We start from the raw sequence: 14,619 nt of genomic DNA on the forward strand, positions 1-14,619 counted from the left end.
GTGTATAGTTTAGTCATGGATCAATACTGGTGGGTGATAATCCTCAGATTTCTTATGGACTTCCAAGCTGCAGAGAGCAGTGGTTTAGCTCTTTGAAGGTGGTAAGAAGAACATTGTTTTTCTGGTTTAAGAAGGCTTTGCTGTAATTTACAGTTTTTTTGGTGGAATATTTGTTGGTTCCTTCTGATCCTCTCACCAGAACCATAAGTCATGAGTCATAATTCCATTCAAGTTTTCTCTTTTTGTAATATCTTTCACAAAACCTAATATAATAGCTTACCATCCTCATATGGGGCACCTTCTGAGTCTTTATTAAAAGACAGGCCATGAGCCATGATGCTGTAGTTCCTGTCAGCCATATTCTTAAACACAACAACAATTGTATCTCCTACTTCAGCCTTAATCACTGGGCCTAAAAAATCAAAGTGAAGAAAACAATCAATTTTCAATTTATTTTTATCTGAGAATTAAAGGAAATATCTGTGGAAACACATGTTGTCTAAAATAAAGCTTCCCTCAGGCTACTTTATAAACAAGGTCAGCTATGAAATGGAATATCGCAACCTAGAAGAAAACAAAAATACTAGTAAGCTTAATCAATAACATTATTGACAGAATCCTATCAGTTCTGTCAAGCCCCCAGAAGCCTCCATAAGAACAATGTGTGGAAAACCCCAGGCTGCCTTCAATGGCACCACTGGGTTCATGGGTTTGCTGTGCATTCAGGCCAAGAGGAGTGAGAGGATGGATACCTTATAGCACAATTTTATTTTGGATAGAGTTGGGAAGAGGCAGAGCTTCGGCTATGTTTTTTTAATATTGTCTTTGTCCCGGGGGGAAGGAAGGGAGATCACTGGCATTGCACCTTACCGCATGGTACCTCCAGCGTTGGTGATGCACTGGTTCCAGCTCTGTCTGGCATCTCGCTCAACTCACTGACGTCACTGGTTGCCATGAGCTGGATGGGATGCCAGCCAGAGTATCCCAGTCACCTAATGGCACACAATAACATCAGTGAGTTGGGCAGGACGCCGGACAGAGTGCCACAAGTTGCTAAGAGCTCTTAGCAACCTGGGACTCTGGCCAGACAAGTGCACCTGCCATTCCCCCCATGTAACCCAATAATATGCCTCCTGGCCTGAGGCAACCACCTCAGGCTCCATCATTATAGGGATGGCCTTGCTTCTCACTTTCTGTCAGGACAACAGGTGCAAAACCACAATTCTAGTCAAGTGGGAAAGGGTTACAACTTCTGACAATGTCATATTATTATTTGTGCCTTCCTGTTTCGGTGACAACCTCTCACCCATTTCAGGCGTCACAAATGAAAGGCTGAACATTCAAACGTCCCATCGCACGCCCGACAAATATTACCCATAATATGTGAGTGGGTACTGCAGATGGAACCACCAATCAAACAGTAATGAACAAAGTATTCACCAACACTCCAATATTTGTTATTTCAATTCTTTTTTTTATTGACATACAGAGGCTAAACATTGCTACACATTGCTAGCTACACATTGTGACATGACCTCTGTATGTCAATAAAGATGAAATGACATAACAAATATTGGAGTGACGATGACTACTTCATTCATTACAAATTAAGGGTTGACACATTTTAACTCTTCCCAACTGTATCTACAACAAAAAAAGATAGGCCTCTGGATGCCAGAGAGAAGTCATCCCTTCTACACTTTATAGTTATACCCTAGATTGGATGCCCACATATCCTCTCTGTGACAACCTCAGGCTCAGTGATAGTCTCAGAAGCCAGCCTGGCTGGTGTTTGATCCCTTTCTCTCTCGGCTGCGCATTGACCAAGTTTGGGTGCCTATCTGCTGAGCCTTTTATGAAGGCTTCCTTCAACTACATGTCTGAGATTCTAATTGTTCATTTTTTGAGCATATTAAAAAATTTAACTCTTGCTTTGGTTTCATAGGTCAAAAGTGTTAATTCTTAAACGTGCCAGAAATATGGGCAATATGATAAACATCTAATACTATGAATCCCAACCTTACAGCAAAGAGATTGCATTAAGTTAAATGGTTAAAGCTCATGTGGTGTTGGTAGTAGTGACAATAAATAAACTTATTTGAAACATTCTGTGGAAAGCATTTGGTACCCAGGATTCCAAGATGTTTTTCATCTTCCGTGCGTGTCTTTGTAACACTAAATGATTCATCTGTATACTCTGTATAATGGACTTTCCAGTAAGATCCTCCAATCCTGTCAGAGCTCTTTGTGAAGAAGGTTGCAGAATCACTAAAAAAAGAGAAATAAACAAAATAGAGAAAAATTCCATATTTAAAGCAGAATTATACTAGGTTGAAGGCAGCACCGTGCATTGCTTCCACTCTCCGACCGTTAAACCAATTATTATGCTTAGTATTTTTCTCAATATACTGCATTCTTAAACTGCCACCAATCATCTTGGCTGGTCTTTCTGAGGCTCCTCACCTCTCCTAGTGGGTGTGGTTAAAGCAGAGGAATTGACCTTACAAAAGGAAAGACTTAGGGTTGGCTTGGGAGGAGATACAGATCTATGTAGCACCAGGCAACCTTCCTTTTGCAGATTGCTGAGTGTCCTGATGGGTGGGAGGTGGAGGAAAGTCCATGACCTCTGAGCTAGACAGTTATAACATATAAAAGCAGAGGTCAGAGATTCCAGGGCCCTGCTGTTATACAAGCACACCACCTAAGACACATATACATGCAACCACTGGGAAGACCCTTGTACATTAAAGTAGGGATGCCACTTTTTCTTCAAGCGAAACCTGAACACTCTATCGACGCACGGACATTTGTTTAGGAAAATGAGCCGTGTCATGTTCATATGTAAATAGCGCCACCCATTCATATGTAAATATCACAGTTGAGACTATTTTCAGTGGGGGGCCAGTAGTCCCTATGTTAATTTTGGCTGCCCCTGTCTGCCTGACATCTTGTGTCCGGGTTTCTGCTTCCATGAAACCCGTACACAGTATTCAAAACCTGGACTGTCCGGGTGAATCCTGGACAGGTGCCAACCCTACATTAAAGTGATATTACACACTCAATGTAAAATGTGGTACAGAGCAGCATACTAAAGGACTCACCATGCTTGCTCTTTGCTTTCTGTGTGCAGCCTGTCATTTCACAGCAATCTTCATTTGCAGCCTCTGTGTACTCAGGGCCAGATTTCCCACAAGGCCAACCGAGGCCCTGCCTTGGGGCAGCAGGGAGTAGAGGGGTAGCTGGGGTGTGGAATTCCCGATGCCCGGGACATGCAGTTCTAGGCGCTGGGTGGGTAGTTGTTTTCTACGTTTAGCTCTTCTATGGGCAAGCTGAGCTAAATGTACAGCAGGGAAGCCTGCATACAGGGGGCGCATTGAGGAACCTGGTGTTGGGGCAGCAGAGAGAGTAAATCCGGCCCTGTGTGTACTCCCATAGTGTATTGAGGGTGGCTCCACTGCCTAGCAGCGTCTAATGGAGCCACCCTTGCGTGTGTGCCCTAACCTGTGACATTCATGTATGCACCTCGTTCTCGCAGGCCTAGGGGTGATGGTGGTCGTGTGATGCAACTACAGCAAGCTCTCTACAATCCATGAAGGGCACGCATGTGCTGTTTTATGTAAGGGGGCAGATGGACTACATAAAGCTGGCATGGGCATGCCTGGCGCGGGAGTGCGCATGTGCAGGTGCTATTAATGGGATAAGGGACAAACCACTGTTGACATGAGTGGTCATGTGACCGCTACAGTGCATGCTCCCTGTGCTGCCTGTCCTCCCCGGCCTGAAGTTGGAAGAGCAAGCATACATCCATAAGGAGCAAATGCCACACAAAAGTAAAAGAATAAAGATATATGCCACAAAATGAAGGATGCTGTAGGTTGTCCAGATGTAAGTGAATACTTTTGAATAAAAAACAAGCATGGTTTAATGCTACTTTAATGCACACTTCTTCCTACCAATTCTGCAATAAATGCTTGTATAAATGGTGAGGACACAGTCCTGTTTTAAAGGAGAACTCTGAGCAAAGACGAACTCCACAGTACTAAGGGAAGCGCCTTCTTTCTGAAACCTCTCTTATGATGTTTTCCTCACTCCAATGCTGTTTTTGCACCCTGCACAGAAGACATGTGCTGTAAGGAAATGATATTAACATGGGTGCAACTTTGGGTGCAACTAAATTTCACAACCTGTTGTTAAAAAGCAAACATAAAGGACCCTTTACGTGATAAATATTTTTGGCAATTTACCTCTCTGGATCATCCAAAGCCTGGTTGGTGAATGTGTCATAGTTCTTTGGTGCGTAGTTCCAGAGCACTTTCTCTGCTGCAATAAAATATCTCCGCACAGGTCCCAGTGGCAGAGGCGTAGGGGTTGTTCCACAATTGCCAACATTATATAAGCCCAACATGCCAGCTAAGAAAGGAAAAAGGAAAAATGTTAGCATGTATGTAAAGAAAAGCCAAAAAACTATTATCCTTCCATGGCGCCCCAGAAAGGCTAAAAGCTTAAAATATAAATTTTTACATAAAATTCCACAAAGGGTGTAAAAAACCCAAAGAAAACCCTCTAAGAAATGCAGAGGCTGCTATTGCTGAACTTGCCCCTGAAAATGCCAGCTGCATGGCTGTTATGCCTATCTCTTTTAGTTTTTAATCCAATGCATCAGCATAAAAGTCAGGCAACGAGTATTCTTATAAAGGGATCAGCAATGGCAGCCCCTGTGTTTATCTTATAACAGGTTCACCTAAATGGATTTTGGCTCAATTCTCAAAGTCAGTCTCTACCCAACAACAAAACTTTTAACGTAAGCCAATTCACAAGTGCATTGAAACAGAAAATAAACTGGAAAGGAGGCAAGATTTGTATAGTTTAGATTTGGAGCTTTAAATCATTGTTCTATTATAAACTAGAAGTTTTTTTTGTAGATGGAATGTACAGAATTTTGCATATTTTATTGTATTTATTTATTATGATCTTGACTAGGATTTTGTTTTATTTTAAATACTTTTTCTTTTTGTGCTCAGTCGAGTAAACATTTAAAACGAAGCGCCATTCATCCATCCAATTTGTTTATGCCACCGGATGCTTAGATCTGTCAGTGTGGGCGAACGTCAAATTGCAGCAATCGCCTTGTTTATGTCTCTGTTTAAATGCATGATGCAATTTTTTTGCAGCATTTACTGTAACTATAAACACAGCTATAAATTACAACCACCCCAACCCGCCCTCCTCATACCCCACTCCATTGATATTTCCCATGTCTCCAATTCAATTCTTTTATATTTCATTTGAGAAAAAAATAACAGTATTTATGAATAAAGCATACATTCTAACCTATTAAATGGGGATGTAAATATAATGAGGGGCAATTATCAAAACTGGAGCAGACAAAATCTGGAGCAACTGTGCATGGCAGCCAATCAGCGCCTCTCTCTTATTTTCAAATCTTAACTGAACAAATTGAAGATAGAAGCTGATTGGTTGCCATGCACAGCTGCTCCAGATTTTGTCTGCTCCCGTTTTTATAAATTCCCTTCAGTGTATTTTTGGTTCTGCATTCCAAAGCATGTAGTGTCAGCCCTGCCTACCTTATTTCTGATGCATTACAAAGATCACAGCCCTCTCCTCGTCCTCATAATCCCCCTTCATCTCCCACCCCCCTTCTAATCTCTGTAACCCGTCCTCTACTTCCACCGCCTTCCTCATCTCCATAACCTCTTCTCATCTCCCTCCTCTCTTCTCATCTCTATAACCCCTCTTTTGTTCGGCAAAACTGACATTTACATCTGTAATTGTTGGAAAATACCACATTATGGCCATTAGATGGCGCCAAACAGAATATTTCCCATGCTCCTCAGCTCTATCTTGCTGACACATGTGCATGGTGGTATCCTGAATTTCAAAGTTTTTATTGGTTTCCATAAGATATAACATATTTTAATACAGGCTTTTAACATATGTATCAAAAAAAGAAAATTCAGTATTTCTCAAATCAACATTATTCCCCACATCCCCCAACCCCTATCCATAGGCCATCAAAGCTATCACCAAAAGAGAAAAAGGGGGAAAACCAGTTGTGTTATTAACATTCAGCTTTGCACCTGCCCTCGTTCTCCTCCAGAGGCTCACCCTTCCATTCGGTCACTTCTAGCTTTGGGGGTGCGGGGCCTCTCAATAAGGGTACAGCAGCTTTCGCTATATGAAAACTTATGGAAAAACTTTTTAATGTACAAAAACGGAAGAAACAAACAAAAAAGGAAAGAGAAAGAAAAAAAAATCTTATTATGTAAAGAAATAAAAGCGTTACCTAAGAGATTATAATTTCCTAGATTCCAAGCAGCAGAACACATATGCTTAAGCTAAGGCATCAGAAATAATGCTATGAGCATTTGAGATCTCTTGGTATTTCAACCAAGGCTCCCATATTGCTTCAAATTCTGCGTAGTTATCCTGCAAGATGCTAAATAATTTCTCATGGATCATGATCCAGTTCACTCTAGACAGCACCAGAGAGAATGGGACCTTTTCAGCTTTCCAGGACCGAGCTATTGATGTCTTAGCCACCAGGAAAAAAAAGGAAACAAGTTTGCTCTGCGTTCTAGAGATGTCCGGGATTAATTTGTTAAGTAAAATATACTGTGGATCTCTGGGGATATAGGTCCCGAGAATCCTAGAAAGCAGGGCAAACAAACTTTTGCAAAAAGGTCGTAGTCCTGGGCACTGCCACCAAATTATCAAAACTGGAGCAGACAAAATCTGGAGCAACTGTGCATGGCAGCCAATCAGCGCCTCTCTCTTATTTTCAAATCTTAACTGAACAAATTGAAGATAGAAGCTGATTGGTTGCCATGCACAGCTGCTCCAGATTTTGTCTGCTCCCGTTTTTATAAATTCCCTTCAGTGTATTTTTGGTTCTGCATTCCAAAGCATGTAGTGTCAGCCCTGCCTACCTTATTTCTGATGCATTACAAAGATCACAGCCCTCTCCTCGTCCTCATAATCCCCCTTCATCTCCCACCCCCCTTCTAATCTCTGTAACCCGTCCTCTACTTCCACCGCCTTCCTCATCTCCATAACCTCTTCTCATCTCCCTCCTCTCTTCTCATCTCTATAACCCCTCTTTTGTTCGGCAAAACTGACATTTACATCTGTAATTGTTGGAAAATACCACATTATGGCCATTAGATGGCGCCAAACAGAATATTTCCCATGCTCCTCAGCTCTATCTTGCTGACACATGTGCATGGTGGTATCCTGAATTTCAAAGTTTTTATTGGTTTCCATAAGATATAACATATTTTAATACAGGCTTTTAACATATGTATCAAAAAAAGAAAATTCAGTATTTCTCAAATCAACATTATTCCCCACATCCCCCAACCCCTATCCATAGGCCATCAAAGCTATCACCAAAAGAGAAAAAGGGGGAAAACCAGTTGTGTTATTAACATTCAGCTTTGCACCTGCCCTCGTTCTCCTCCAGAGGCTCACCCTTCCATTCGGTCACTTCTAGCTTTGGGGGTGCGGGGCCTCTCAATAAGGGTACAGCAGCTTTCGCTATATGAAAACTTATGGAAAAACTTTTTAATGTACAAAAACGGAAGAAACAAACAAAAAAGGAAAGAGAAAGAAAAAAAAATCTTATTATGTAAAGAAATAAAAGCGTTACCTAAGAGATTATAATTTCCTAGATTCCAAGCAGCAGAACACATATGCTTAAGCTAAGGCATCAGAAATAATGCTATGAGCATTTGAGATCTCTTGGTATTTCAACCAAGGCTCCCATATTGCTTCAAATTCTGCGTAGTTATCCTGCAAGATGCTAAATAATTTCTCATGGATCATGATCCAGTTCACTCTAGACAGCACCAGAGAGAATGGGACCTTTTCAGCTTTCCAGGACCGAGCTATTGATGTCTTAGCCACCAGGAAAAAAAAGGAAACAAGTTTGCTCTGCGTTCTAGAGATGTCCGGGATTAATTTGTTAAGTAAAATATACTGTGGATCTCTGGGGATATAGGTCCCGAGAATCCTAGAAAGCAGGGCAAACAAACTTTTGCAAAAAGGTCGTAGTCCTGGGCACTGCCACCAGACATGGAGCATAGTGCCTTGCTGTTTACAGATCCTAAAGCATAATGAACTGACGCCTGGGCCCATATTCGCTAATTTTGCTGGCCCAAGATACCATCGAGAAAAGACCTTGTAATTGGCTTCTAAGAGAGAAACATTTAACAGTCCCTTAGTTGATCTTTTAGAGCACTGTTGCCATTCTTCTAGGGAGAGTGGTGTCCCTATTTCTAATTCCCAGGCCACCATATAAGCCGTTTTAGTAAATGATCCTAGTTGGGCATCGTAGATCAGGGACGTTCCTCCCCTTTGACCTAACCCACCTAGGCACCACCGTTCATATTGTGTTAACAGCGGGGCTCCAATCTCGGGGATATGTAGGGTGGATAGAAAGTGATTGATTTGTCTAAATCTAAAATATTCAGAATGAAGCATCTTGAGAGTGTTTATACAGTAGTAATATGTGATTGGTTTATGAAGTTTAATAAAGTCCCCAATCCTATACAATCCTTTGTCTATCCACCATTTAAATGTTTTTAACTGTAATCCTGGCATAAAATTTACATTTTCAAATAGAGGCGCGAGGGGGGGGTGTGGAGAGACCATCCCCTCCTTCTTTCGGATGTGATCCCATAAGGCTAAAGAATGTAATAAGGTTGGCGCCAGTGTCTTTGGCCTCTGGTTGGATTTCATCCATTTAAGTGCCTCAATAGAGGGGCCCTTATGCAAGCTAACTTCCATCCTGACCCAGTCAGGAACAACTGACTTGAAGTATATAGATGATAATTGTGAGATTTGTGCAGCCCTATAATATAAGAGCAGATTTGGTACCCCTAAGCCCCTGGTTTCTAGGTTTGGAGAGGGTGTTTCGAGAAATGAAAAGAGCAGACTTATCTGTGCAGTCAACATATGCTTAAGCTAAGGCATCAGAAATAATGCTATGAGCATTTGAGATCTCTTGGTATTTCAACCAAGGCTCCCATATTGCTTCAAATTCTGCGTAGTTATCCTGCAAGATGCTAAATAATTTCTCATGGATCATGATCCAGTTCACTCTAGACAGCACCAGAGAGAATGGGACCTTTTCAGCTTTCCAGGACCGAGCTATTGATGTCTTAGCCACCAGGAAAAAAAAGGAAACAAGTTTGCTCTGCGTTCTAGAGATGTCCGGGATTAATTTGTTAAGTAAAATATACTGTGGATCTCTGGGGATATAGGTCCCGAGAATCCTAGAAAGCAGGGCAAACAAACTTTTGCAAAAAGGTCGTAGTCCTGGGCACTGCCACCAGACATGGAGCATAGTGCCTTGCTGTTTCCAGATCCTAAAGCATAATGAACTGACGCCTGGGCCCATATTCGCTAATTTTGCTGGCCCAAGATACCATCGAGAAAAGACCTTGTAATTGGCTTCTAAGAGAGAAACATTTAACAGTCCCTTAGTTGATCTTTTAGAGCACTGTTGCCATTCTTCTAGGGAGAGTGGTGTCCCTATTTCTAATTCCCAGGCCACCATATAAGCCGTTTTAGTAAATGATCCTAGTTGGGCATCGTAGATCAGGGACGTTCCTCCCCTTTGACCTAACCCACCTAGGCACCACCGTTCATATTGTGTTAACAGCGGGGCTCCAATCTCGGGGATATGTAGGGTGGATAGAAAGTGATTGATTTGTCTAAATCTAAAATATTCAGAATGAAGCATCTTGAGAGTGTTTATACAGTAGTAATATGTGATTGGTTTATGAAGTTTAATAAAGTCCCCAATCCTATACAATCCTTTGTCTATCCACCATTTAAATGTTTTTAACTGTAATCCTGGCATAAAATTTACATTTTCAAATAGAGGCGCGAGGGGGGGGTGTGGAGAGACCATCCCCTCCTTCTTTCGGATGTGATCCCATAAGGCTAAAGAATGTAATAAGGTTGGCGCCAGTGTCTTTGGCCTCTGGTTGGATTTCATCCATTTAAGTGCCTCAATAGAGGGGCCCTTATGCAAGCTAACTTCCATCCTGACCCAGTCAGGAACAACTGACTTGAAGTATATAGATGATAATTGTGAGATTTGTGCAGCCCTATAATATAAGAGCAGATTTGGTACCCCTAAGCCCCTGGTTTCTAGGTTTGGAGAGGGTGTTTCGAGAAATGAAAAGAGCAGACTTATCTGTGCAGTCCAAAACCAGCAGCCAAATTTTGAGTGGCAGAACTTACGAATTATATTGCAGTTCAGTAGACCCACATAACAAATACATTGATGGGCTATGTACCAGTATAAGGTAATTAATACAATACAACAGCATGTAGGTTGGTGCAGTACGGCCAATGGCCACTAGATGTCCCCATGGGGCCCTGGAGATAGATGCAGCTCTGGCCTGGGGAGACTCTGTGTCCCAGGAGAGTTGATTTATAGGGGGCCCCCGAGAGGGGAAGTGAGGAGAGTTGTGGAGAGCAGAAGTCTAGGACTGTTTGCAGAGTCTCCGGAGGGAGACTGTTTCTTAAACATAGGCTGGTCCATGAGAAGGACAGGACCAGGCCTAGGACTATGTAGAGCTACAAAGATTCCCTAGTTTCCCCTGAGGGGGAAACCCACCGAGCTAGGACTGACAAGGATGGGATTCCGGAGAATAGTGAGAAGCTGTAGTAATGACGATATTTGCCAGTGGGCCTTTGGCCAAAGTAAGTCGTGGACTCTGGGCTGCACCTGGGCTGTTCTGCTCTCTCTCTAAATTGTAACACCATACAACTATCAAGAATTGTGCCGTCATCCCACCCAGGGGTGGCTGAGCGTATACTTTGTTCTGTTAATACCTTCAAGTAAAACCAACAAAAAGACTATCTGTGTGGACTGGTTCTTCTCCCTCCAACCTCTGAGAAAGTGGGGTGTCTGGTTTCGAGTTGCATGCATGGGGTTACACAGCCAACCCAAAGGAACACACACACGCAACAACCCTAAGAGTGAACCCCGCCTACGAGCATGCACGAACATGGGTACAAAAAATGAAAAAAAGGCCTCAGTCATGAAGGGGTTAAATGTACATTGGATCTCCTTCTCAGAATGTAACGGGTTACTGTAATCTGGATACCATTACCTCTCAGTTCCAGGAATGCTGTATTACACAATAGCTGTTCCTATATCGCATATGTGTTAATAGAGGTGCTGGTGAGGTATTCGGGATGGGCTTATAAAAGATATTGTACACGAGTTGAGACATATGTCATTTCACTAAAATCCCACAGACTTAGTTGTAAGATTACACACTGAAAGTCCCCGGATTCAGTAATGTGTTATTAATTAATTCCACATTTACTGCCTGCAACGAGGCCTATTTTCTTGGGAGCCTGGAGATTGGCTTCAAATATTGCAGCAGAAACACTTTCGTTTTCAGCAGCTCAGCCCTCCCCAAACCCCGTACCAGCAGTGACTTGGCAGTCTGCCAGTCTTCTAATCTCTAATATAAGGTTATACGTTGTAAATATTTATGTCCTTCTCTGGCACACCACTTGGGGTTTTGATGCCAGTGTTGCATGCTGGGCAAGGGTATAAATATTTGAGGGATAGCATTGGCAGAGGTCTTTTGTCTTTAGTCCCCCTTAGGGGTTGTGTTAGTTATGTTGTCCAGCTAGGCCTGATGCCTGAATAGGACCCACATGGGTCTGGAAGAAAGGACCTGGAGTTGGGACTGAAGCCTGCCCTGGGTAAAATGGAAGATTTACTCGAGTTGAAGTGCAAGAGATGTTTTGCTGCTGGAGAGGTCTCAGACATCTGTGTGATGCTGGAGCCATGCAGGGAACCCGGTGACTCACTTGGGGTGATGAATGGAGCTGGTCTTGTCCTAAAGGCCCTAATTCTGTAAAGCTGGGAGTCTGGAGTCTGTGCTCTGAAGGGTATCTGAAGCCCTTACCCCTGTCTCCATTTGCACAGTACAGGTGAAACTCGAATAATTAGAATATCGTGCAAAGTTCATTTATTTCACTAATGCAACTTAAAAGGTGAAACTAATATATGAGATAGACTCATTACATGCAAAGCAAGATAGTTCAAGCCGTGATTTGTCATAATTGTGATGATTATGGCTTACAGCTCATGAAAACCCCAAGAACCCCAAATCCACAACCTCAAAAAAGTAGATTATTACATGCAATCAATAAAACAAGGATTGTACATAGAACAATATCGGACCTCTGAAAAGTACAAGCATGCATATGTACTCAGTACTTGGTTTGGGCCCCTTTTGCAGCACTTACTGCAATTACTTTTGCACGATATTCTAATTATTCGAGTTTCACCTGTATGCATTGCTAGCTCACCCTGTGTATGCTGTCCTTCACATTCCTATGGGAGTCAAGCTGGGTTGTTACAACAGTAAGAGGGGAGAGCAGAGAGCGGAGACCCTCTTCGCTGCATCTTTTGTGAACTTTGAGGATTCATTTCTTCAGAGTGCCTGCAGGTACAGAGGATAGTAGAGCCTTGTTGTAATTGTCAAATGTAAGAATATGTAAATACTTGAAAAGCACAGGCACTGTTAATAATGTTACAGGTACATTACAGGTACATTTTGAAATGCTAGCCAGGGTTGTCCCTAGACCTCTCGCCGCCTATGGCCGGGGTGGTGGTGCTTGGAATGCTTGCCTATAGCTACTGCTTACTAGCAGTAGATATATGCAAAAAAAAAAACGGAGGGTTTCATAACCCTTTAACTATTTGTACTGGGGAAATAGTTGAATGTGTGCAGGAAGGGGGGAGGGGCAAATGTTCTGGCAAGGAGCCCTTTGATTACTTTTTCCACCATTAAGCACAGAGACCTACCTGCCAAATTTCAGATATGGGAAGCGAGGACATTTTTTAGCCTGCAAAGGAACACACTTTCCCCCTCCCCTTTTTTTTTACTACTACTATTCCTGTACATAAGTGTCTGAAAATAACAAACGTGATCATTTAGCAGCTGGATAAGAGGTTCAGATCTAAACACTTTTGATATTTAAATAGTTCATTGCTTTAGGGTCTATTTACACCTTTGAGTTGTGTGCATTGTGTCACACGTTAAAGTGTATAGTGCTAAGGTAGGTCATTCATTTTCCATTGGCTGCCAACGTACCACAAATAGACTGTCTGTGGGTTGTGGTGCAATGCAGTGCAGTTGGGTTGGCTACTACTGTGTTAGTGCATTAGAGGGGGCATTAAAAATGAATGTCACCACAACACACTTTGGTACGCAGTACATTATAACCTACACGTAAGTGCACATACAGGTGAAACTCGAATAATTAGAATATCGTGCAAAGTTCATTTATTTCACTAATGCAACTTAAAAGGTGAAACTAATATATGAGATAGACTCATTACATGCAAAGCAAGATAGTTCAAGCCGTGATTTGTCATAATTGTGATGATTATGGCTTACAGCTCATGAAAACCCCAAGAACCCCAAATCCACAACCTCAAAAAAGTAGATTATTACATGCAATCAATAAAACAAGGATTGTACATAGAACAATATCGGACCTCTGAAAAGTACAAGCATGCATATGTACTCAGTACTTGGTTTGGGCCCCTTTTGCAGCACTTACTGCCATTACTTTTGCACGATATTCTAATTATTCGAGTTTCACCTGTACATACGTCTACATAGACCTACAAGAGCCACAAAGAGGAAAGAATTTTAGTTATGTAAATGAAGGACAGTCAGGGACTATCTACTTCCCAACATGTCTGGCTTAAGAAGGAATCAAAACAAAAGAGGCTGAAGGTCACCATAGGACCCCCAAATGGGTATTAAAATAATTAATAATGACTTAGTTGGTATGCACATGAGCAAAATGGGGAGCTTAGCAATAAATTGGTAGTGGAGCCATATTAGAGCTATGGTTGCATTTACATGCTAGAACATTATCATGATTCATGCACAGAAAGTAGCGTTCTGTTCAACCTGCCAAGACAGGAGGTAAGGTTTGGTTGGTGACTCGGGGTTGCCTTTCGGTTGCTCTCTCCCAGGCATTTACATTTTTTAAGCTCCTTGTATCTAAAGCCAAAACGTTTTGTCAGGTTTGTTTTGTATCTCGTTGGGGAAATTTCGCTTCACTTTCTGTCCTGTAGACGCAATAGGAAGTTAGAGGAAATCTCTCCAAAATGAGAAGACATTCTCCCTTAGTTGTCACCACAACAAGTGTTTCCATTGGAAGACTATCCCTCTGTTCTTCTTCTTTTATCCAACTCCCCATTTTGGATTGTTCATTTCACTCCTGGTACCAGAGGCTACCAGAACAAATAAAGAAGGTTAATCTTCCCAGTGGGGGAGCAGACAGCAGTACAGATGTGGCAGAGGTTCTAACCCCTTACAGCTCAAAACAATACAAAACTTAAAACAATTTTCCATTTAGGCGTCTGTGGCTCCAGCCTGTAAATCTTAAAATGAAACCTTAAAGTGTAACTCTGGCCAAGTTCTGGACACTCAAATAGTTAGAAATTCCTAACTAGCAGTAAATGTACTTTATAACAAGCCCTCATTGTGGAGCATATCAGAGCAGGATCAATGAAGATTCTTAGCAGCTCATCTCATCCTG

The 14,619-nt window shown here is 42.1% G+C and overlaps 1 protein-coding gene across 1 annotated transcript in view; it reads right to left on the reverse strand.

Annotated features, from left to right (window-relative positions):
• HEPHL1 (hephaestin like 1) overlaps positions 1-14,619 on the reverse strand; it is an 84,162-nt gene that overhangs the window by 34,543 nt on the left and 35,000 nt on the right. The window contains exons 6-8 of the mRNA XM_018556809.1: positions 4,245-4,410; positions 2,129-2,268; positions 281-412 (exon numbers count right to left, since the gene is read on the reverse strand). Coding sequence (XP_018412311.1) covers positions 281-412; positions 2,129-2,268; positions 4,245-4,410 — 438 coding nt within the window. The remainder of the gene's footprint in view (positions 1-280; positions 413-2,128; positions 2,269-4,244; positions 4,411-14,619) is intronic.

Source organism: Nanorana parkeri, unplaced genomic scaffold (genome assembly GCF_000935625.1).
Source record: "Nanorana parkeri isolate BGI_ZX_2015 unplaced genomic scaffold, ASM93562v1 scaffold254, whole genome shotgun sequence".
NCBI lineage: Eukaryota > Metazoa > Chordata > Amphibia > Anura > Dicroglossidae > Nanorana > Nanorana parkeri.